The sequence below is a fragment of the Mustela nivalis genome (genome assembly GCF_964662115.1).
Source record: "Mustela nivalis genome assembly, chromosome: 18".
Classification (NCBI taxonomy): domain Eukaryota; kingdom Metazoa; phylum Chordata; class Mammalia; order Carnivora; family Mustelidae; genus Mustela; species Mustela nivalis.
The window spans coordinates 56,414,750-56,439,675 of record NC_139037.1 but is presented as its reverse complement, the minus strand read 5'-3'; the positions used below and the strand labels follow the sequence as shown (position 1 = coordinate 56,439,675).

Here is a 24,926-nt window from a genome sequence, read left to right as displayed (position 1 = left end):
ATTTTTTTTAGTAATTTCCACACTCAGTGTGGGGCTTGAACTCACAATTGATATCAAGAGTCACATGGCCTTCTGACTGAGCCTGCCAGGCACCTGATACTCTTCTAGGTTTCTTATTTTGGCAGTAATAAATAAGACTGTCATTTAAAATTAAAGCTGCCCTTCCTGATGCTGTTTGTAACTGACTTCTGTGGTCTTCTAGAATGTATTTTCCCATCTGCCCACCAGAAAGGAGTGTTCACAGGATGCAAGAACACCTAGCTCACAGCGGCTTTTCTCTGCCTCCCTTGCACCAGGCATGGTCATGTGACACATTCTAGCCAGTAGGCTGTGCAGTAGGAAGAGCATGGGCAGCAACAGAGTCCCACCCTTAAAAGGATCACCCATCTGTGCCCCTCCTTCTTTTCCCCCTTACTGTTAAGGGGTGTTAAGTAAGGTGTCTAGGGGTACCTGGGTGGCTCAGTGGGTTGAGCATCTAACTCTTGATTTCAACTCTGGTCCTGATTTTGGAGTCCTGGGAGAGTCCTGAGTTAGGCTCCCTGCTCAGTGGCGGGTCTGCTTCTCCCTCTCTCCTGCTCTTCCCCACTACTCATTCTCTCTCTGTCTCTCTTTCAAATAAATAATAAATCAAATCTTTAAAAAATGCTTGTATGCAGGCACCAAAGTATGTGTATAAGGATGTGCACAGTGGTATGAACAAAAAGGTTGGAAACCACCTAATTCCACCAATAGGGAAATGATTAAATAACAGCTTTCCAGCAAAGAATGGATTTGTTATGCCGTTAAAAATGGACAAAAGGTGTTTTTAAATGTATTTTAAAAAAACATGCTTTGGGAAGCAAAGGTGATAAGAGAACCTTATTGGAACAACTGGGGAAATTTGAAGAAAGATGGGGGATTGTATCAGTAGTACATTTCCTGCTTGCCCTGTGGTGAAGAGCCACGGGGTTTCCAGCTTACCCTCAAGTGATTCTGGAGGAAAATGCAAAAATAGAGATATATAGATATTAATGCAGACCTTCTCTGTCAGCTTCCCAAGGCTTCCCAGCCCCCACCATTGGGGGAGCCAGTTTCTTAAGACAAATATCTCTCCCTTCCACCCTCTTCCTCCCTCCCCCACTGCCTTCATCTTTTTTTTTTTTTTTTTTTTGAGATTGATTTATTTCAGAGAGAGAGAAAGCAGGGGAGAGGAGGAGGGAGAGAAAGAGAGAGTGGGAGAGAGGGGGGGGGAGAGAGAGAATCTCCAGCAGACTCCCCGCTGAGCAGGAACCCAGATGCCGGGCTCCATCTCATGACCCCGGGATCATGACTGAGCAGAAATCAAATCAGCTGCTCAGCTGACTGAGCTGCCTGGGTATGCTCTTCTTTTAAAATTTCTTTTATTTATTTATTTATTTATTTATTTATTTATATCAGAGAGGGGAGAGGAGCAGAGAGAGAGAGAGAAAATCTTCAGTCGACTCCCCCTTAAGTGCCCAGCTGGAGGCAGAGGGTGGGAGGGGGCCTGGATCCCTTGACCCTGATATCATGACCTAAGCTGAAATCAAGAGCCTGCCTTCCCCCAAGTATACAGTGAGAGCATACTAAAGAAAGCACCCGCCGGGGGGGGGGGGGCAAATGCAACAATGTGTGAATCTGGGTGAAGAGCATACAGGTGTTGCTTTTATTCTCCTTGCCACTTCCGATTTAAGTTCCAATTAAATCACATCAAAATAAGTCGCAAGAAAAAAAAAATCTGAGTTGATAGCTTCACCAAGGGTCTAAGATATAGAAAAAGTTAAGAACCTGGGATGTGGGGCACCTGGGTGGCTCAGTGGGTTAGCGGTTCGGCTCAGGTCATGATTTCAGCGTCCTGAAATCAAGTACCTGGTCACTCGCCCTGCTCAGCCTCTCCCTCTGCCCCTCCCCTTGACTCATGCTCACTTCCTCAAATAAAGATAAATAAAATCTTAAAAAAGAAAAATAACCCATAATTTAAGGCAATACACAACTTTGGTCCAAAATCCTAAAAAACATCAAGGGGATGTGACCTGGCTTTCTGAGTCTCCCCCAGCTCAGGCGCTCCCCTTGAGGCCAGAGTGTGTAACAACACCTCTCCATGGGCACAAAAACCTCACCAAGGGACCTTCCAAATCCGTGCTGAGTCCATGGAGACCCCCCACGCGGCTTCATTTAGCGCAATTAAAACTTGCCGAACATTGTCCACCTGCGTGTCTGTCCCCAAATACAATTACCACACTTTTAAAAGTCTAGCACACTCCAAGCTCACTAGGAGTTTCGGAAGGATGGAGTGGAGACTTGTCACTTTAAAAAAGAAAACAATTTTTTTTTTTGGTTTGAGTAGTGTATCTCTGCATTGCTCAAATGTTTGCAGTGCTCATGGACTACCTTTGCCATGAAAAGAAAGCTAGATATTTTACAAGGTTTAAGGCTGCTGGAGAAAAATGCTATTTGTGGAGAAAAGACCTGGGTGCTTTATTCCAGAGCTGCTGAAGAGCACAGGAAAGGGGCACCTGGGTGGTTCAGTGGGTTCAGCATCTGCCTTTGGCTCAATCATGCTCTGAGGGTCCTCTGGTCGAGTCCTGGTCAGGCTCCCTGCTCAGCAGGAAGTCTGCTTCTTTCTCTGCCCCTTCCCCTGCTCCTGCTCTCTCTTGTCGCGTTGGCCAGTGCTACAAATCGACCGGGAATGTGAGAGTAAGAGGATGAAGAAAAGAACTCGAAAAGCAAAGAGATGGGGGCAGGAGGAGCACTGACGAGGATGTCCAACGGTGCTAAGTTTATTCAAAGCACTAAGGCCATATAGAGTGATAATAGGAAAAGTAATACACCTGTGTCTAGTTAAACAACCACGAGTTTCCATAATAAGTTTCACATTTAACTAGAAGCAGACCTCGTGACGCCAAATGGCTGATGCCAGTACAATTGTTCTGTATTGAGACAGCAACCCTGAAAGTGATTTATGGGCTGTACTAGGGCAGCAAGGACCAGCCATAAACTTATGACCCCAACCGAATTGTTCTCATTTGTTTAGCAAACATGTGGGGAGTCACGTAGGCGAACGCACAACACATAGCACAGACCCTTTCTCCATGCTACTCAACTTCTCCCGTCCTAAACCTTTTGTGAGGTGATTCAGACTTTAAAGGAGGCACAAGTCAGGGCCTGGTTTGGTCCTCGTCTCGAGCCTTATTGCGGCCTCCCACACTCTTTGTGTCTCTGTGTCAAGTAAATAAATAAATAATTTTTTTAAAAAAGGAGAAGACACAGAAAATGAGCCTGTCTCTGTGCTTATCATCACAACCACGCTCATCGCGGGAGGCTCAGGAAGGTTCCCAATGATGTCCACATCCTAATTCCTAGAACCTGTGGTGTGACCTTAAATAGCAAAAGGGACTTTGCTGTTAAGGATCTTGCAATGGGAGATTATCCTGGATTATTCAGGGGGACCTTAAGTATAATCACAAGGGGGAGGCAGAGGGGAGTTTGGGACCCACCATAGGAGAATACGAGATGTGACCCCAGAGGCAGAGATTGGAGTGATGGCCACCAACCAAAGTCCCCAGAAGCTGGAAGAGGCAGGAACCGATTCCCCTCTAGTGCCTCCAGGGACTGGGGAGCACAGCCCTGATGCTGCCCCGATTTCAGACTTCCGGCCTCCAGATCTGTGACAGGATACATTCCTGGGTTTGTTGGCCACCTTCCAACCCCAAGGCAGGAGGATGTACCAGTCCCCAAGGCCTGGGTCGCCTCCACAGACCTGCTCTGCTTCTCTGGGCTTCAAAGCAACCTGGCCGGGAGGCTGGGGCTCACCATCCCTGCTCCCCAGAACCCTTGGGAGGAATTTGAGCCAGCTGGACCTCTGAGCTTTTTCTGCAGCCACCGGGGACCCTAGAAGGTCCCAAATGGGGAAACTGAGGCCAAGAGAGGGCTTGAGCCTAGAACGCTGGGGGAGGGGCTCTTTTATCTGGATTGCACCCTTGTCAGGCGAGGGACTTCCTCAGTTTTGCAAGCCCAGCCTCCCTCCTCTGACTGGAAGGAGGTGTTCGGAACTCTCTGGGTGAGTGCCCCAGATGGGGTGCCCAGTACACAGACCAATAAGAACCCCAGAGGGGAAAGACTGGTCATTTCCTCCCTGCGCTCTGCACCCTCCCCTGGGGCTTAGAAACCACAGTCTGTGGGCAGGAGGGACCTTTGATCAGCGGGGACCCTGGGAGACCTGAACATGGTGAGTTCCCCAGAGGGATCATGGGCACGGGCACCACCTCCCTCCCTCTCTCCTTGCTGGGTCTCTCTCCCCCCTCCACCTCTCCCCTTCACACTCTTTCTCCCTCTCCGTCCTCCTCTCTCTGTCCTCAGTCTCCTCCCTTCTCCCTGACCCTCATCTCAGACTCCCCCGGGGCTGGGAGGCAGCTAAGAAGGAAGGACTGTCAAGGGATTATAGAGACACCAAGATGCCCTAGAGCTGGAATCCGAAAGGTCCCCAGGGCAGGACATGCGAGACTTGGGTCTGAACGGATGACGCCCTTCCTCAAGTGGAGAGATCCAGAGGAGGTCTTTCGGGCTTTGGGAATGGCAGGAGGGAAGCGTGGGGGGCTGAAAAGAGCCGGCTTGGGAGAAAGAAAGTGACTCATTCTGACTTCAGATGTTCTGAATTGTAGAGACAGGGAAACTGAGGCTCAGGCAAGAGCAGAAATGGCCCGGGTCCTTTGTGGTTGACCCAGGCTGTCCCGTGGATTCTGTGGGTATCAGAGGGAGATGGTCTCCAGGCTCAGAGAGGTTCCCCCTGCCATGTGCACCTGTGCCCCCCAGGACGTGCTTCGAGAGAGGCAGGACTGTGATTTGGTACCTTGTCTGGTTCTCGTTTTGCTTCATCGGGGTGAAAGAGGAAACGGAGGACATAGTAGCTGACCAGGGAGGGGCTTGGCATTGCCTCATCCCACTTTGGAGGCCTGACCAGGACCAACTGGACTTTGAGAAACCAGCTAAGGGCTTTGCCTTCTTTTCCTTTCCATAAAATGATCCCAAATACCAAAGGGTGTTCAGTGAGAAGTCACTCTCCCTGCCCAGCCCAGAGCCTTGGACTTCTTGTCACGGCCCCCAGAGGCGACTGTGGACACCGGCTTGTGTTGGATCCTTCCAGAAAGTCTACAGGTGCTCAAGGACAGAGGTGCAGGGAATGAGGTAGCCGGTAGTCTGGCCAGGGTATCAAATTGAAATAAGCTTCAAATTCTGCCTCTCCTGTGCAAAACACGAGTCCTTTTTTGGAGTTCCCTCTCTTTACCTTGAAGACGGGGGTAACAATCCTACAGTATTAGAACCAACATCATAAGCTCGTTGAGAGTGTTAAATAATACTCGGAAAGCTCTTACCAGGCATACAGTCAGCGCTCAACGCTTGTGATGTGTCTATCCTTTCTGCCCCCTGCAAGTAGAAGTACATTCTGCACCTTAGCCTACATCTTGCTTTTTTTTTCATGATTAACATAGAATATATTTAAGCAGTATTTATTGAGCACTTATTGTATGCCCCAACCCTGTGCTAGACTCTTTGCATTTACATCTATGAGGAAGATGCTGTTATCATCTCTGTGTATTTCCAGGGAATTCCTTCTGTCTTTTTATCCACCATATAATAGTCTACTGGGTGGGTCCATCCCCTCTCAATGGAGAATCTTGGTTGTTTCCTATATTTTGCCTTTAAAGCCAAAGTTACATTGTTGGCCTCAGGTCTGGGTCTCCAGAACTGCCAAGGCTGAGTCCATGGGCAATTGTTATCCTAACGGGTCTTGCCAAATTCACACCCAGCTTCTATGTCCCATCTGCAGTGCAGGAGAGGGTCTGCCTGCCCCCTCACCTGCCCATCTAACTTTTTTTTTTAAAGGTTTTATTTATTTATTTGCCAGAGAGAGAGATCACAAGTAGGCAGAGAGGCAGGCAGAGAGAGGAGGAAGCAGGTTCCCTGCTGAGCAGAGAGCCCGAAGCAAGGCTTGATCCCAGGACCCTGAGATCATGACCTCAGCCAAAGGCAGAGGCTCAACCCACTGGGCCACCCAGGTGCCCCCCCCATCCAACTTCTTTGATTTTTGCCAACCCGTGAGGCAGTTCACTGTGTCCCTCAAGGACTGGAGGCTTGTGTTTTTTGCAGGGTTTAAAAACTGTGAACGCTGAGGGGGTCACAGAGGTTGTGCAGTTCAAGAAAAATGATCGGAGACAAGATGCCCACCTCACTCTCATATCCCATTTCTCCGGGGATGCGACCTCTGATGGCTCCATGGGGTTCTGTGGGTGGATTATTCAGAGATGTGTGGTTGTAGGAATGTTTGTAGTTTGTGGCAGGGGAGGGAGAAGCAGACCTTGTCTCCTGTGGATTTTGTGGCTCTGACAGCGTCTCTAAGGGGGTCTGTTCTTTTCCTTCTGTGGGGGCACGGTTGGCAAGACTTCCCTTCCTGGAAGGTTGGGGGTGGATGGAAAGATCCCCTACAGGAAGCCAGGAGAGGGAGGCCAGGGCCTGGGGCAGAGTTTATGGCGTACCACTTGCACGACTCTGTCTCCTCGGTGCTTTCAAATCCTTCTACTTGGCTTCCTCCTCTTGGCCATGAACCCCCGCCCCCCATCTGCGTTCCCATCTTCAGTGACCAGGAGCTCCTTCTCAGCTCCTCTCTGGTCCTGCTGCCTCTCCTCTCACTGTCTCACAGTGGCCAGAGGGATCTTTGTAAACTGAAACTAACCTAGCCCTTCTGTAGCTCAAACTCCCCCCATGGCTCCCCATGACCCAAGGATAAGATACAAATTCTTGAGCATGGATAGCCTGGGTGGCCCTTCCAACTTCATCCTGGCCCCCTGCCGGCCACGCTGGCCTTCTTTCATTTTCTGGTGGGTAGCACATTCCCTGGCTCTCACCTGTGGCTGTGGCTTTGAACGCACTGCCCTGCCCCCCCCAACCCTGACCCTCCCAGCGCCCTGTACCATGTAGCCACTCAGGCCTCAAGCTCTCAGAAGTTCTCTCTCAACTCTGCCGCTTGCTACCGGCGGGGAGAACTCAGGAAGCTCTCTTAAGCTCTAAGAGGAGCCTCAGTTTTCCCATCTGTGAGATGGCTGTTGCAACAGTGACAACTCTCATAGGGTTGTTCCGTGGGTTCAATGAGCTCATACAAACCAAGGGCTTAGAATAGAGCTTGAGAACCATGATTGCTATTCTTGTAAGTCCCGTGGCCTCTCCTTTACCCTGTTCTCTGATCCGTGCACGTCTCCTCACGGCCACCATCCTCTCAACATGGCTGGTGAGGGGTGCCTGGCCAGCTGGGTGGGTACATGGTGCGGCTCTTGATTGTGGGGTGGAGGGTTCGAGCCCTGTGTTGGGGGTGAGGTTACTTAAGTATAAAATATTGGGGAAAGAAACCCAGGCCTCTGGACTTAGGAACAATAGTATCCCATGCTTCTGGATGTTGGGACGTCAATACTGTTATGAGTTCGTTAATGAACTAACCCCTGGGAAGGGCTTGGAACTGTGTCTGGCCCCTTTGTAGCCCCGGACCTGTGCTGTCCAATCGGGCAGCGACTAGCCATGTGTGGTTATTGAAATTTAATTAAACCGCCCAAATGTCAGCCCCTTTCACTCGCCCAGTGGCCATATGTTGCTGGTGGCTGCTGTCAAGAACAGGTGCAGAAAGCTCTTATTGGTTGGGGATACAGCCCATCCTCACCCCACACCGTGCAGGGCTCTCCAACAACACTCAGCCCTCGCTCCTTGGGGGTTCACTCATCCCTCCTTATAATGTCTCTGTGGGTAGGTGCCTGGTGGGTCAGGGTCCCCCAGCTGATTAGCTGATTAACATTGTGTGGCAAAGAACCCTGCCTAGAACCGTGGAACCACAAATTCTTTTATCTTTGCTGTACGATGATGTCTGTTTCTTAGAACGGGCAGGGCATGCACGGGCATGGTTCCTCATACAAGAGGAACAAAAATATACACAGTGAAATGCTTCCTTCCAGTGCCTGCCCCCCCCCCCCAGTCCCCGCCCCTCCCCCTGCTCCCTTGCTCTCCCCCACTTCCCACCTCCCCCCCATCCCCCCAGGGGCTAAGCACTGGTACAAGCTTCCTCTATCTGCCTCTAGAGCTGTTCTGGGGATAGAGAGAGAGAGAGAGAGACAGGTACAGGCTAGAAGTAGAGACAGAGATACAGAGGAGGGAAGGAGAGAGGGAGAGGAAGCCAGAGTCTTCTTTTTCAGGTTGGCTGCTTTATGCGCCGTCTGGTCCTTGCTTTTTATTATTTTTAAGATTTTATTTTATTTATTTATTGAAAAAGTATCTATATATGTATATTTTGTTGTTGTTTGTTTTTAAGTAATCTCTACACCCAGAGTAGGGCTCAAACTCACAACCCCTGAGATCAAGAGTTGTGTGCTCCAGGCAACGAGCCTTCCAGGGGCCCCTGGTGGTCCTTGCTTTCTGGCAGTGGTTCCCCTGGACCTTGGAGCTCCGTCCCCAGCCATGCATCAACCCCTCATTCTCCCAGATGGTGATATGTCATCCGTCACTTAGCCAGTCCCCTCTTGCTGGACACTCCGGTTATTTTCTTTGTCTTTGTAGGGATGCCCGCAAGGGCGCAACATTTCAAGTCACTTGCACTGGGAGGATCCTGAAAAAGCCGCAGGGTGTTGGAATCAGCACTTTTTATTCCCCCTGCCCTCCTAAAGTCAGGGGAGGGAAAAGGGCCCCAAGAGCTCACACCAGGAAGGAACTTTGTCAGCTGATGTGAGGAGTGGGGAGCCCGAGAGCAGGGTGTGGGGAGGGATGCTCCCCGTTTAGAGTCTGAGTCAAAACCTTCATGTACCCAGTATTGAGCAGCTGCTAAGGTGGGGAGGATGGGGTGGGGGTGGGGAGAGGGGTGGCGGTGGACCCCTGCTGTGCCTGGCTTTAACCCTTTAGTAAACGGAGCATGGGGATGGGGGTGGGGGAGTGGAGGGATGGGGGTGGGTGGGTCCCAGAAGAAAATGGGAAGGAGCCAGGGAACTGGGGTAGGGAGGTGGGGGTGGGGGAGGGTGGGTGTAAGGCTCCCAGCCGGGCCTATTTAGCCCTAGAAATATCTCAACAATTGGAACTTTGTCTTTTGAACAATTTTCACACTTACAGAAAAATTACAAGAATAGTACAAAGAACTCCCATGTAATCTAGTCTTTACCAGAGTCTCCAAATTTGCTTTATCAGTCAGTCGTCTCCCCATCTTTATCCTCACTCTATCATCTGTATCTATGTCTGGGGGTCATCTTTTTTTCTGAATAGTTTGAGGGTAAGGGTAAGCATCACGCCCTTGGGCCCCCAAATACCGTAGTGTTCATTTCTCAAGAGCGATCACCGTCACAGACATGAACAGAGCATAGTTACCCTTGTCGGGAAATTAACATTTGGTGGAATATTAGTGTCTAGGCTTCAGACCCTGTGCAGACTCGCTCTGTTGTTCAAACACACCCTTTGCCACGAACGGGTTTTTTCTGCCCTGGGCTCCAGCCCAGCATGTCACATGGCATTTGGTTGTCCTGCCTGTGTTGTCCCCGTTCATGAGGAACAAACAATCCCTCACCCTTCCCTTGGGTTCATGATGATGAAGTCCCAGAACCTTAAGTCAGGTTCGGTGTGGTGAGGAGGTTCGGAGCCGACGACTAAAGAAAGAATTCTTAAGACGTCATTGGTGCAAAATGGTGGTTTATTAAAGCACGGGGACAGAACCCGTGGGCAGGAAGAGCTGCTGCCCCGGGTTGTGAGGGTAGGCATGTTATATACCCCACGGTTGGGGGGAGGTGGTGAAGGAATGGGGGATTTCGACAGAGTTCTCACATGCTAGGGAGGGTCTACAAGGTGCCGGGGGGGAGTCTTTGCCATTATGGCTTGATTAATGTCGTCTTTAGGTCAAGCACTAACATCAAGATAATGGGGGATTCTTGGTGGGGCATTATGATCTGGCTATCATTTACATTCCTTTCTACCCCAGTCTCCTCCAGTTTATGGTGGGAGGGGGACATTAGGGCTTCAGGAACCAAGAGTTATTCGCCTCTGGAAATTTGTGCTATTGATAAGGTAACCTCCCTGTTCAGGTCTCTAGGACATCTTGTAGGGCAAGGGAGATTCCTGTTCTGCAGGATTGTGATCCCTGCAAGTTAACTATTTATCGTTTTATGGCAGTCATGGGTGCCTGAGGAATGCCACACACATGGAGGGGAGCGGGTGAAGAGGGGGTGCAAGGCGCCAGCTTTTGCTTTGTCCTCAGCCAGCCTCCTGCTCCCTCATCATTCCCCCCTGAACAATTTTGACCCTTAAATCTTTAAGGTGGTTGAAGGTGGAAGGTCTCATCTTCTGTAACTTCTTCGTGCTGAATAGGGGCGTAGAGCTGTCCCTACCTGCTCGGGCCAATATTGGTCAGGGTAGGAACGTATAAGGGAGTTACAAAAGGTGGAGGCAGCTGAATCCAGCGCTGACAGTGAAGAGGCGTCCTCGCGCGCGACAAGGATCGTCTGTCGTGGTGTAGTCATTGTAGCAATGGAGTCTCGGCACCAAGTGGAGAAACATGGAACAAAGCAACATATTAGGATTAATAAGGCGATAAGAATAAGAAGCCCGAAAAGGAGATTTGGCCATAGTCCTCCTTCAAATTAGGAACTTAACCATTTACTGAGAGAGAGAGAAGGATCTTGTAGGGCCTTAATCTGGGTGTTCATATCCTTTATTATTCCTGTGACATTTTTGTGATAGTCTGGGATGTATACGCAACATTCTGTCTTGATAATTGCACATTTGCCACCCTGGGCTGCTGTCAGGACATCCAAGGCCATCCTATTTTGTAGGACTGCCTTGCGTATTTGTGAGACTTTGGTATTAAGGAGGGAGATGCCATTTAGTGGATCATTGAGTGCCTTTGTAGTATATTTATTAAGGGCTTCTACGTGCCACATGACATCCTCTAGTCCCGCAGATGGAACAAAAATGGATGCTAAGTGATCATACCATTTAAAAACAGATTGTGTCCATCTTTGTTTCAAGTTGGGGAGATTAGCTGGAGTGGTGATGGTTTTAGTAATGCGCCCATGGATCCAGGCAAATCCTAAAGTACAGCGACCTATCCACCCTGGAGGAAGCCAGGGCCACAGGTTAGTTCCACACATCCAGTGGGTTCCGTTTGGAGCTGGTCATCTAATGCCAGGTCACCTTACCCAATCAGTAGCAAAACATTCAGTAGCCTGGAGTACTATTATTTGGGAACACATTTCTAATGATAGCCATCCTCGATACTGTGTGTTATTTGTCCAAGTATCCTACGTATGATTCTTTTGTTCCCAGCATAAAACTGCCTTTTAACTGAGCTGTCCAATCGTGGGTGTGAACCACAAATATGTATCCCGGATCTGATATATGCCATCTTCAGTATAGCGATAAGGAGGGTTTTATAACTTAGGCTCATATTTGATTGGGGAGTTATGGCTTGATAGCAATCCCCTTTCCTTCCAAATAGCTCCATGGGCATGTAGTACCAGGAAAGCATATTTGGAGTCAGTATAAATGTTAATTCTTAGACTTTGGCAATTGCAAAGTGCTAGTGAGCACTATGGCACACCTAGCTTTTCTTATTTTTTCTATGAAAACTACTGTCATCAGAAAACCAACTGTCATTTATATTTTTAACAGGGGCATCTTAAATCTGGCCAGATAGAGTAAGCAAGATAAATAACCTTTTTGCTCTATAGAGAAAGAAGTACAGTGGTCAGGTTCAGGCATACAGGTAACTAGGTTTAAAGTTTGACAAGTTTTAAGTATTATTTCTGGCACATCTGTTAGTGTAGCCCAGTATTTAGTAAGTTGGCCTCCATCATCCAGTGGTGGTCTTTGGCTTCTAAGACAAATCTGGACCTGATGTGACATCATTACAGTCAAGGACTGTCCCATAGTGAGCTTTGAGGCTCCTTTATAGGAGGGCTGTTCCATGCTTAGCTAAAGCATCTATTTGCAATTGCACCTCAACAGAGGTGGCCTCTAGGATAAATATGACAAAGGGGTGAAACCAATAAGAAGACCTTTGAGTGGTCCGGCCTTAATAATATCCTGATTACAGAGGATCACTGGCAAGTGAGAAAACTTGTCAAGAGATAAGGGGAGTCCCCCATGGATCATTCAATCCACTCAAAGAAAGTGGGGTCATCCATTATCTCCACAAGTCCATAGATAATCCTATGGAGTGCGATAGGTTGGCTTTTAGGCAATTTCATTATTCCAGTTGTTTAATCATGTGCTGTGGGGTCTGCTAATATCCCCACAAAACAGTAAGATCGACTAAAGAAGCTATTGTGCAACTTCTCTGAAGTTTACCTCAAATTGTATAGCTTAGGTAAACATTTAAAGACAATCAAATCTAGAATTTAACATCCATAAAGGTGTGTTATTAAAACATAATTTTTCTCTCTAAAATAACCCTCATTTCCAGAGATAGCCAAATCAGGACTAATTCACTTGTGAAACAAGTCCAGTTTTAACAAACTTGGCCTATTATTTACATAAGCTCAGCAAGAACAGTGAGTGTGATCAATAGATCTTTTAGAATCTGCTTTGCTGGAACTTTGTATAAGGAATCTCTAGGTTGAACTTTTAGTAGCCTCTCCAGGCCAGAAGCCAAGCCCTGTACTTGCCATCAGGCATGCCTGCAATGCCTTTGGGCGAATTCCTCTTCCCGAGACTGCACCTACCAAGGAGTGACATTCTTTACTCACCTGGTGAGGCTGCTAGGAACTCTGTAAGCAAGGTATCAGGCCAACAGTCCCAAGGGGCTTTATGGCTCCAGGTTTCATAAAGTCAACCTTAGTTCCTTAAAGCTGTCTGGTCATATCTGAGTCTTTTCAAATATGACATCCCAGTCAAAGCCTTGGTAAAATAACCCGTGTTTCCAATTCTTTCCTGTTACAAGGAGAACAGATTCTTATTGAACTTATGCAAATAACTGATTGCCATAGAAGAATGCTTACTGAGACCTTTTGGTTTCAGAGGGTTCATATAGAGAGAAAATTTGAATGCTTTGAGCACTTTTACAAATGAGCACTTTTACATCTCTATAATTTACAGATAACTTAAGAAAAAGTATCCCTAGTCTGGAAGAGCAAACATTAGAGAGAACGAGCAATGTTTAAAGTAAGACAAAACATTAAGAGACACAACACTATAATCTTTTAGTTCATTTAGTCCCATGTTACTAATTCTGGTGAATGTGGCTTTAGTCCGTTTTGGAAATTCTTACCCATTTCAGTTTTAGGATTTTCAAGCATATCAAATATCTGTATTTGTCCTGAAAGTCCTTTTTAGGAATCTCCTTGAAGGTAAAACTCATTTTACCAGAGAATTAAAACAATTATAAATGACAAAAACTCAGAATGGATATGGTTAGAGCTAAAGAGACACGGGAGTTTACAATTTAGCTGCAAGGAAATCAGGTTATTTCTGTGATACATAGCATTTCCATAATTACAGTATCAAGCGATGATCTCTCAAAACGTTAAAACTTTAGGAAGTGCGTAGAATCTCTAGAGTAGTTATAGCATTTTCCCAAATGTAACCCAAGGTTTATCATTGGTTCAGTAGTACTTCATGAGCAACTTCACATACCAAGGAAAAGCCTGAGTTAAAGAGATTTACGATTTAAATCTTGTCAACATTTGCTAAAATCTTAGAAAGTTTTAAAGCACATGCCTAAATATAATTAGGGATGTTAAACACCTGATAAAACTGAACATAGAAACTCGTTTTTCTGGGCAGGCAAAGAGAAAACCATTTACATTTTCTTAACAGCAGATCAATTGATCTAAGAAAACATTGACCTTTTGAACAGAGAATTTCAGTCTTGTACCAATGTACCTTTAAAACCCATTCATTTCAATCTTAATCCATTCTTGACCATAGCTAAAATTCCTTTTCTGAAGATTTCCCTTCACAAACCTTCTACAACTTTCCTTTGCATTCAGGTTTCGTCCCAAGTCATTTCCTTCCAAACAACCATCTCATTTAGGACAAAATTACCTTCCTTTACCTTCAACAAAATGTATTCCCATTCCTTAAATCTTTCTTACATATCTCCTACTTTCCTACATACAGTTTCCCTTTATTTCCATCAGTCTTAGTTACACTAAGCAGAACTTTGTATTCTTAGAAACACCTTTAGTTATTAACCAATTGTGAACTGCTACCACAGAATTCTTCAGGTGGCAAATTTATGAATCAGTTAAGTGGCAAACAAGTTTACCAACAGATTTAAATACTCTTAGTTTCTTTGCAGTAAGAAGTCAAAAAGCACAAACCTACGTCCAGTAATTAACGACTTAGCATTTTATCCTGTTTGGTTAAGATACTGATGTCCACAATTTAATTCCATTTGTCATCCAAGCAAAACTTTAAAACTTTCAGGTTACCAAAGACTTTGAAAGCTACTTCAACAATTACCCATTAGAACTTTGAGACAGACAATTAACCATCAGTTTAGTCATTTCTTTGCTAACAAATTTTAATAACACAAGCTTATTTGACCTTCAGTAAACTTTGATAGAATAAAGCTTCACATTTACTGCTGTTAACTTCAAAGATGCATCTATCTTAATTAAACCAACACACTTAACTTAGTTTCAATACTGATTTACGTTCCACCTGGGCCCACTCCAATTTGAATGTTTACCTGAGACATGCGTGGGAAGATCTGGAGTGGGGGTGTTCTTCTTGCTCCTTGACAGTGAAGAGAGAAGGAGCCGTGGTGCATGATCTAGAGGCTAGTTATGCAGGCTGCACGCACCTTGGTGCAGAAACAGAAGGGGAAAACAGAGGAAACAAAGTGCTGCCACGAGGCAGAGAAGGGATTCCCGGTTTCAGAGCTCATAAGCCCCAACAGAGGAGCAGACGCCATGCTTTCCCACCAGCAAGGGGGGAGGGGTTAGGCAGTCCAAGTCAGGCCAGAGAACACAGGGAAACTTCCCCGAAACAAAGAGAGTTTCGGCAGCTGCTTGGGAATATTCCTTATGGTCTCTGTCTCGAGTTAGACCAACACCCAGTTGGCTCCAGTTATAGCCATTAACACGGGAAGTGAGTGAGGGAGAAGCCCCCACATCATTAGGAGAAACAGAAAGAAATAAAGCCAGAGTCCCCTTTGCTAGGGATGGCCCAGCAACCTGGGTTTACTAGAAGAAGGCTTATTTACGTAATTATCATCGAATATGTCAGGAGAAAGTTTACAGCTGACTCATTTGGGCAAACACATTCCGCAAAAGCCCCTTAGTCTGGGGTCCTGGTGCAGAGCAATGAAGGCCTAGGTATGAGCTATGCAGGCACCCCAGGTCCATTTGCCCTGCTTCCTGCAGAGATCTAACTGATAGATCCCACTGAGGCCATGCAGTGTTACAGGAGCTCAGTCCTTTCCTAAGTTTTGCAATCCAAATTATTTCCAGTGGGTTAAAAGGCACCCCAAGGTAGAGTCCTTGGGAACTGAGGAAGCCTACTGAGGCCATGCTTCCAGAAAAGTAATGAAGGTCCATTACCAAATCTCCCCTGACTCCTGGGTAGCGTCCCACGCAGGATATGTCAGAGGTTCCTGTGTGTCAAAAGCGACCAGAGGCATCCCTCAAGATATCGCTATTGATCAACGTCATGCCTTAAAAGGCCCTGGAGGGGTGCCGGCGTCCCTCCACTTCCCCATCGCATCCTAGGCTACAGATGGGTGCCTGGTGAATGGACTAGGAAATTGTGCCATGCCAAGCCATTGTCTATCCTGAAGACTGCATACTGTTTTGCCATATTAACCCACAAAAATGCTAGAGAAGTTTGGCAAGGGGAAATTACCCGATTTCATAGCTTTAGGCGGTTTGCAGAAGACACTGACGAGAAACAGTAAAGATTGAAATCCATCATGGTCTATGCGACATTCCAACACATGTGGTCCTTACAGCCAACTTCCCTAGGAAACGGTCCCCGGTTGCGTTTTAATTCAATCGGGTACTGGTTTCGGCCGGCTCCCAGTGGAGGTCTCGTGGCCAGAAGTGGCTAGACCGGGCATGTGGAGGGGATCACATTAGATCAATCAGGAGGAAACCTCACACGGGAGTCTTAAGATTGGCAGCCGTCCTGGTGACTTAGGTGGCTGTCCCGTGCCCAAGAGAGACAACTTTATACAAGAACAGGAATAGAGTGAGGCCATCAAGTTTCTGGGTCTTATTGCCATTCCGGCCAGGGTACTAGCTTACAGTCAAAAGGCAGACGCTCTCCTCCCCGTGGAGTAGCCACGGGCTAGAGGATTACAGCCTGAGCAATTGACATGCAAGTGTTCCAATAAGACCATACTCCTTGAAAAAGCCCTGGAATGAGAATACAGGAAAAGGAGAGAAAGTACTCACCAATTTGCACCGAAGCTCAGAGTCCGAATGTAAAGACTCACAAATCTCCTGGCTGGCTCGCCAAAAATGATGAAGTCCCAGAACCTTAAGTCAGGTTCGGTGTGGTGAGGAGGTTCGGAGCCGACGACTAAAGAAAGAATTCTTAAGACGTCATTGGTGCAAAATGGTGGTTTATTAAAGCACGGGGACAGAACCCGTGGGCAGGAAGAGCTGCTGCCCCGGGTTGTGAGGGTAGGCATGTTATATACCCCACGGTTGGGGGGAGGTGGTGAAGGAATGGGGGATTTCGACAGAGTTCTCACATGCTAGGGAGGGTCTACAAGGTGCCGGGGGGGAGTCTTTGCCATTATGGCTTGATTAATGTCGTCTTTAGGTCAAGCACTAACATCAAGATAATGGGGGATTCTTGGTGGGGCATTATGATCTGGCTATCATTTACATTCCTTTCTACCCCAGTCTCCTCCAGTTTATGGTGGGAGGGGGACATTAGGGCTTCAGGAACCAAGAGTTATTCGCCTCTGGAAATTTGTGCTATTGATAAGGTAACCTCCCTGTTCAGGTCTCTAGGACATCTTGTAGGGCAAGGGAGATTCCTGTTCTGCAGGATTGTGATCCCTGCAAGTTAACTATTTATCGTTTTATGGCAGTCATGGGTGCCTGAGGAATGCCACACACATGGAGGGGAGCGGGTGAAGAGGGGGTGCAAGGCGCCAGCTTTTGCTTTGTCCTCAGCCAGCCTCCTGCTCCCTCATCAATGACAGTGGCATTGTTTTGTTTGCTTTTTTTTTAATTGAGTAAAATTCACATAACGTATAATTCACTGTATTAATGTGTACGATCCAGTGGTGTTTGTAGGACACTCATTATGTCATGTGGTCGTGAGCTATGTTTCTAGAACGTCACCCCAGAAGAAGTCACCCCCGAAGCCACCCATGGTGGCTCGCCTCGTTCTTTTTTAGGGCTCAATCCTATTTAATGGGGTGGACCTACCACATGCTGCTCCTCCCCTCCTCAGCCGACACTGACCCTTTCCCTTTGAGTCATGATGTCATCCGCATATGGTTCCATACCAGCCAGGACCCCCTGGGGCCACCAGCCTGGCCCACTTTCCAGCAACATAAAGGGATTGAGAAATAAAAAAGTGGTTCAGGGAAAGATCTGAGCTCTTTGATCATCATAACATGGAGAAATAACGTTTGTATTAGCTGCCCTTTCCTGTGTCCACGCGGAGTGCCAGGCACTTGGCTGCCCGGGTCCCAGAACGTTTGTCGTCTTAAATACTCTGCCAGGTGGGTGTTTCGGGGGGTAGGAACCAAAGCCTGTCAATCGAGGCGTCCAGCTCTGGAGATTTCTATAACAACTATTTCCCTTCTTCTCTGTCCCCTTTCTCCAGGTTGGTGACAAAGTGGCCTTCACGGGCGGGCTAGCCCCCAGGGCCACAGAGTTTGCCACTGGAGTTTCTTCCTCCATCCATAGCCCTTCTTGGAAATGGTCAGGGGCAGCCTGCGTGGGTTTGCATGCCAGCCTGTATAGGTTTGAATCCCAAACCCTGTGACCCAGAACAGGCTATTTCACCTTCTTATGCCTCCGGGTCCGCATTGAGAAAATGGGCACATTAATAGTACCAACTTTTAGGGGGCGTGGCCAGGATCAGAAGAGGTTATGTTATGTCTGGCACTTGGTAAGCACCCGGTAACTGCTGGATGCTTCGGCATAATCATCATTCCATGGGGATTTCACTGCTGTGTCTTGTGTCCCTGGAACACGGATTTGCCTATGAGGCTCTCTCCAGCTCTGCTGCAACTCACAGACTCTCTTTTGGGGGACATGGTACTCAGAACAGCTCGGTTTGGGAAGAAGGGCTCAGGTCCCCTCTGCTCTTTATTTTATTTTATTATGGAAAATTTCAGGGGTGCATGGGTGACTCAGTCATTAAGTGTCTGCCTTCGGCTCAGGTCATGATCCCAGGGTCTTGGGATCGTCTTGGGATCAATCCCAGCTACAGGCTCCCTGCTCAGCGGGAAGCCTGCTTCTCCCTCTGCCCCTCCCCCTGCTTGTGTTCCCTTTCCCACTGTGTCTCCCTCTGTCAAATAAATAAATAAAACTATAAATAAAATAAATAAAACTATATATATATATATATATATATATATATATTTTTTTTTTTTTTTTTTTTTTTAATTCAAACACACAGAAGTAGAGAGAATGATGACCCTCAGGGGACCCGTGACCCCACCTCAACAGTTATCAGTGTTTTGCTGTTCTTAGTCACCCACACTCCTCTGTCCTGTCTCCTGCTTCCCAGCGATTTCTTTTGCTGGAGTGTTTTTTTGGAAAAAAAAAAATTTTTTTTTTGAAGACCTTTAAATGGCAGGGGAGGGGGAGGCGGGGCACGCCTAGATGGCTCAGCCAGTTAAGGGCCGGACTCTTGATTTCGGCTCAGGTCATGATCATAGGGTTGTGAGATGGAGCCTCAGGTAGGGCTCTGGGCTGGGTGTGCAGCCTGCTTGGGATTCTCTCTTTCCCTCTGCCCCTCTCCCCCCAATCCCAGCTCACCTGCACGCATGTGGACACACTCCCTTTCTCTGAAAAAGAAAAACAAAGTTAAAAAAATTTTTTTAAAGTAATCTCTACACCCATCATGGGGCTCGAACTTACAACCCTGAGATCAAGAGTTGCACACTCCACCTACCAAGCCAGCCAGGTGCGCTCCATTGCTGGAGCGAATCCAAGACATGGTATTTTACCAGCAATGTATCTTTATCAGAAACAGCTTTTCCCCAGGGGCACCTGGGTGGCTCAGTGGGTTAAGCCTCTGCCTTCAGCTCAGGTCATGATCTCAGGGTCCTGGTCCTCGGCAGGGCGCCTGCTTCTCCCTCTCTCTCTCTGCCTGCCTCTCTGCCTACTTGTGATCTCTGTCAAATAAATAAAATCTTTATAAAAAAAAAAAAAAGAAACAGCCTTCCCAATCCTTTTTTTAAAGCATAAACACAAAAACCACATCGCCCTCAATAAAACTAGCACCGATTCCTTACTGTTGTCAAATACCCACTCCATTTTTAAGTGTCCCAGATTGTCTCAAAAATGTCTAATTTAGGGGCAACTGGGTGGCTTAGATGGTTAAGGGTCTACCTTCAGGTCAGGTCATGATCCCAGGGTAGTGGGATCGAGTCCCACAGCTGGCTCCCTGCTTAGTGGGGAGTTGGCTTCTCCCTCTCTTGCTCCCCCTTCTTGTGCTCTTTTGCTCTCTCTCACAAATAAATAAATAAATAAAATCTTAAAAAAAAAAAAGTCTGGCTTTGCAGCTGATTCTTCCAATCAGCGTCCAAATGAGGTCTCTGTATTACCTTTGCTTGATTTGCCTCTAAATCTCTTTTCATCAATGACATTTTCCTTTCCTTTTTTTCTTTTCTTTTCTTTCTCCCTCCCTCTCTTCCCTTCCTTTTTCTTTCTTCTCCCCCTCTCTCTTTCTTTCTTTCTTTCTCAATGCCATTTATTTGTGGGAGTAAACAGATCATTTGTCCTCTAGAGTTTCCTGTGGTCTGATTTCATCCCTATGGTGTTATTTACCATGTTCCTCTCTCCCCCACTTTTCCTGTGGACTATAGTTTTGTTTTGTTTTGAGAGAGAGAGAGAGAGAGTAGGGGAAGAAGCAGAGGGAGAGAGAGAATCCCAAGCAGTCTCCATGCCCAGAACAGAGCCCAACATGGGGCTCGATCCCTGAGATCACTACCTGAGCCGAAAGCAAGAGTCAGATGCTCAACCGACAGGGCTACCCAGGTGTACAAAGACCATTAATTTTTGACCTAGAACCTTGATTAGACTCACGGTCATTCATTTGGCAAGAATTACTCAAAGGCAGTGCTGCGTCCTTTCTAAAGCATCACACGACATAGAACAGAATGTCTGATCGTCTCTCTTCTCCAGACACTGAAGTTGATTGGCTGGTTTGGGCTACGAGCCCAGCCTGTTTGTTGTAAAACTCCCACCAGCCTTTCACCCGGTGGTTTTATCGATGTTGGTGGTCCTCATCAGGACCCATCATTTCCTGCATTGTCCTTCCTTCTGCAGGTATTGTTGCTAGGTTTTCCTCTAAAGGATGGCTTTCCCCCATTGACTCTTGCTTTCCCTGAAATTTACCTTGTGCAAAAATGGCAGGATAAATGCTCGAATTGTTCCCTTTCCAGAAAAAAAGTGACCAATGAGTTTGCTTGTTTTTATTATAATTTTGAACTCTTAGATCTTTATATATTAATGTGTTTCATTTCTTTTTTCCTTCTTCTCCTTCTCCTCTTCCTCCTTCTCCTTCTTTACTCATCTTCAGCTAGGGGTCTCTCCCAGGCTCTCTTTGTGTCCTTTTGACAGGTCTCTATCATTCTTTTTTTTTTTTTTAATTTTATTTATTTATTTGACACAGAAAGAGAGAGAGAAAGCACACAGAGGGAGAGGGAGAGGGAGGAAGCAGACTCTCTGCTGAGCAGGGAGACTGACACGGGGCTCAATCCCAGGACCCTAGATCATGACCTGAGTCGAAGGCAGATGCTTAACCCACTGAACCACCCAGGCGAGCCTGAGTGTTTTTGGTTCTCCCTTTCCCCTCCCTTATATGCTCTGCCCAAGTCAATGAAGCCCTGCAGAGCCACTGCCTTCTCTGGGGAGCTGCCTCAGTGAGCGGAAGGCAGCAAAAGGGGCTGACAGCGGTGATGGTGGGTGCCCATGGGGTAACTACCTAGTACTCTCATCTCAGCTTGTTGGTGACCGTAAAAATAGCTAAGAAGCCCTGTGTTAGAGTACTGAGCAATCAGGACTGGATTTTAACCATTCGGTTGCTGGATCACAGGGCCATCCAGAGACTTCAGCAGGCAGCAAGAGCACAGCAGGGGGACTCATCAGCGTGGAAGGGTTTCCCACTCTTATAAGTGGTCTGACACCCTCGCAGTCTCTCAGCCCTCAACACCACCATTTTCCTGGGGAGACATCTGGGGCTCCCCGCTGCGGAGCTCCGCCACGTGTCCGGCACCGGCCCGCAGTCTCACCCTCCCTTTGCCTCTCTGACTCCCTCCAGGCGTCTTTGGAGTACAGCACTTCTGAGTACTTCGACTATGGCACTGCCACCCTGGACCCCAACATGTCTGTGGACCAGTCTCCCAGCACCCGCAGGCTGTCCGTTCCCGACACCATCGCCCTGGTGCTCTTCTCTGTCGTCTTCCTGATAGGGGTGCCGGGCAACTCCCTAGTGGTCTGGGTGACCAGGTACGAGTTCCAGCGGACCATCAACGCCATCTGGTTTCTCAACCTGGCGGTGGCCGATCTCCTGTCCTGCCTGGCACTGCCCATCCTGTTTGCTGCCACTGTGCAGCACGGCCACTGGCCCTTCGGTGGCACCGCCTGCCGCATCCTGCCCTCACTTATCCTGCTCAACATGTACGCCAGCATCTTTCTCCTGGCCGCCATCAGCGCCGACCGCTTTCTGCTGGTGTTTAACCCCATCTGGTGCCAGAACTACCGGGGTGCGCGGCTGGCCTGGGGGACCTGCGGCGTGGCCTGGATGGTGGCCCTGCTGCTCACCATCCCCTCCTTCCTCTTCCGCCGGGTGCGCACCGACTACTTTCCCTTGCGGACAACCTGCGGTGTGAACTATGGCTCCGATGGGGTCCTGGTGGAGAGAGGTGTGGCTCTCCTCCGGCTGATTGTGGGCTTCCTGTGGCCGCTGGTGACGCTGACCATCTGTTACACCTTCCTCCTGTTCCGGACCTGGAGCCGCAGGGCCACGCGCTCCACCAAGACACTCAAGGTGGTGGTGGCCGTGGTGACCAGCTTCTTCATCTTCTGGCTGCCCTATCAGGTGACGGGGCTGATGCTGGCGGTGTTCCCCAAGAGCTCGGAGAAATTTACCTCCGTGTCTAGCCTGGACTCCCTGTGTGTGGCCTTTGCTTACATCAACTGCTGTATAAACCCCATCATCTACGTGGTGGCTGCCCAGGGATTCCACAGCCGCTTCCTCAAGTCCCTCCCGGCCAGGCTGCGGCAGGTACTGACCGAGGAGTCCCTGAGCAGGGACAGCAAGTCCTTCACCCTCTCCACGGTGGACACCCCAGCCCCGAAGAGCCAGCCGGTGTGAGGGGAGGGCCTCCCAGCCTCCCTCCCATCTGCTCAGTGCTCGCCCCTCTTTCCCGCCTGTCCCTTCTCTCTCTGCCTCTCTTGCTCCCAGCCCTTGGTGCGGTGCTGATGTTTTTGAGTGAATGTTCCTCCATTCCTTTCCATCTTTCCCAGACGGGTCCTCCTGCGCTTGCAGGATGAACGGGCCCCTCTAGGGACCCTGGACTTTTCTTTCCATCCAAGGGCTTTGGAAAGCAAGCAGAAACCAGTATTACTGGCAGCTCCCCCAACGGGTGTCCCCTCTGTCTGTCCGTGCGCAAGGGCAGGTAGTGAATAGAATACATTGGACACAGAGAAAACAGACACATGGAAACATTCCAACCTTTAAATGATGATGATGTATTTATTTTATAAATACATGGGGAAAAAAACTGTAAGGACCCTCTCAAAACATATTCTGGTCAAGGACAAGGCAAAATTCACTGGCTAAGCTTTTCTCAGCGAATTGGTTTAAAGACAAGCAGCAAGTTAAACTGTTATGTAATTGGGTTTTGAGAAAATGCATAAAGTCCAAAGATGTTACATGTTCTGGTGGAGAGCAGATGTGAAGGCGAGGTTGGGAAATGTTGGTTGGGGATCTAGGGGAAAGATGGTCACAGGGAAATTTGACTTTTTACTTCATAAACTGCTGTTTTGTGTGCACTTCTCAAAAAGAAAGAAAAGAAACTTTTCTTTAGACATAAAGAAACTTTGAATTTTGCTCTTGCTGTGAATTCCCATGCAGTTGTAAGAAATGATACAGGGGATCTTGTGTGCCCTTGACCTGCTTCACTATGGGAAGCTCTTGCAAAATGATGTTACAAGATCATTACTAGGATATTGGGGCGCCTGGGTGGCTTAGTGGGGTAAAGCCTCTGCCTTCTGCTCGGGTCATGATTCCAGGGTCCTGGGATGGAGCCCCGCATCGGGCTCTCTGCTCAGTAGGAGCCTGCTTCCTCCTCTCTCTTTTCCTGCCTATCTGCCTACTTGTGATCTCTGTCTGTCAAATAAATAAATAAATAATCTTTAAAAAGAAATCATTACTAGGATGTTGACATTGATACCCTCGAGGGGCAGGACACGTTCATCACCACTGGCATCCCTTTTATGCCCCTTGTCAGCCACCCCCATGTCCCTCCAGCCTCCCAGCCCTATCCCGGACCCTTGACAACCATGATTCTGCTCTCCACATTTGCCCTTTCAAGGAATGCTCTATCAATCATGTAACATTTCGACTTAAAAAAAAAAGTCTGGGGGGCGCCTGGGTGGCTCCGTGGGTTAAAGCCTCTGCCTTCGGCTCAGGTCATGATCTCAAGGTCCTGGAATCGAGTCCTGCATCCGGCTCTCTGCTCAGCGGGGAGCTTGTTTCCCTCCTTTCTCTGCCTGCTTCTCTGCCTACTTGTGATCTCTGTCAAATAAATAAATAATCTTAAATCTTAATCTTAAAAAAAAGTCTGTGGGAGCCTGGGTGGCTTAGTGGGTTAAGCATCTGACTCTTGATTTCGGCAGCTCATGATCTGGGGTCCTGGGATCAAGCCCCGCTTTGGGAGGAGGCATTGTCTGAGCTCAGTGGGGAATCTGCCTAGATTCTCTCCACCCCCCACCCCCGCTGCTCCTCCCACTGCTTTTCTTCTTAAAGTAGAAAAAACTAGTCTGCAGCACTTGAGTAATGAAAATTTAAAAAACCAACAACATCGTAATGTCATGTTATTTATAAATAACTTTAAAACATTTCTCTGGTGTTTTGTGTGTGTGCGTGCTTGTGTGTGGATTGGCTAGAAATATTGTACAGACCAGCACAGTCCGACAGAAATATGATGCGAGTCCCCCGGTAGTTTTCAATTTACTAGTTGTTACTCTAAAAAATTAAGGAGGACCAGGGGCGCCTGGCTGACTCAGGGGAGGGTGAGCCTCTTGATCTCAAGGTTGTGAGCTTAAGCCCCATGTTGGGTGTGGAGATGACTTAAATAAATACATTAACTTAAAAATATTAAGAAGAGGGACGCCTGGGCAGCTCAGGTGGTTAAGTGACTGCCTTCGGCTCAGATCATGATCCTGGAGTCCCAGGATCGAGTCCTGTGTCGGGCTCCCTGCTCAGCAAGGAGTCTGCTTCTCCCTCTGACCTTCTCACCTCTCATGCTCTCTCTCACATAAATAAATAAAGTCTTAAAAAAAATTAAAAAGAGATGAAATAATAGTAATGTATTTTATGATATAATTATATGTTAACAATTATACTGGTATATTAATTATATCATATGAATATTATATATTACTTGTGTATTTTATGAATAACAATGTTACATAATTGTTATACAAAATTATATTTGTGATTAGATAATATGAAACCTAATTGCATTTCATGATATAGAAAATGTATATTAA

General features: G+C 47.6%; 2 protein-coding genes across 2 annotated transcripts in view; both read left to right on the top strand.

Moving 5' to 3' along the window:
- The window catches only part of C5AR2 (complement C5a receptor 2), a 57,749-nt gene that overhangs the window by 18,172 nt on the left and 14,651 nt on the right, over positions 1-24,926 (top strand). The window lies entirely within an intron of this gene.
- C5AR1 (complement C5a receptor 1) lies at positions 4,000-24,230 on the top strand. Its single transcript, XM_082710594.1, has 2 exons — positions 4,000-4,225; positions 21,469-24,230. Exons 1-2 carry the CDS (start codon positions 4,223-4,225, stop codon positions 22,522-22,524), a joined length of 1,059 nt encoding a protein of 352 aa, XP_082566720.1. The 5' UTR covers positions 4,000-4,222; the 3' UTR covers positions 22,525-24,230.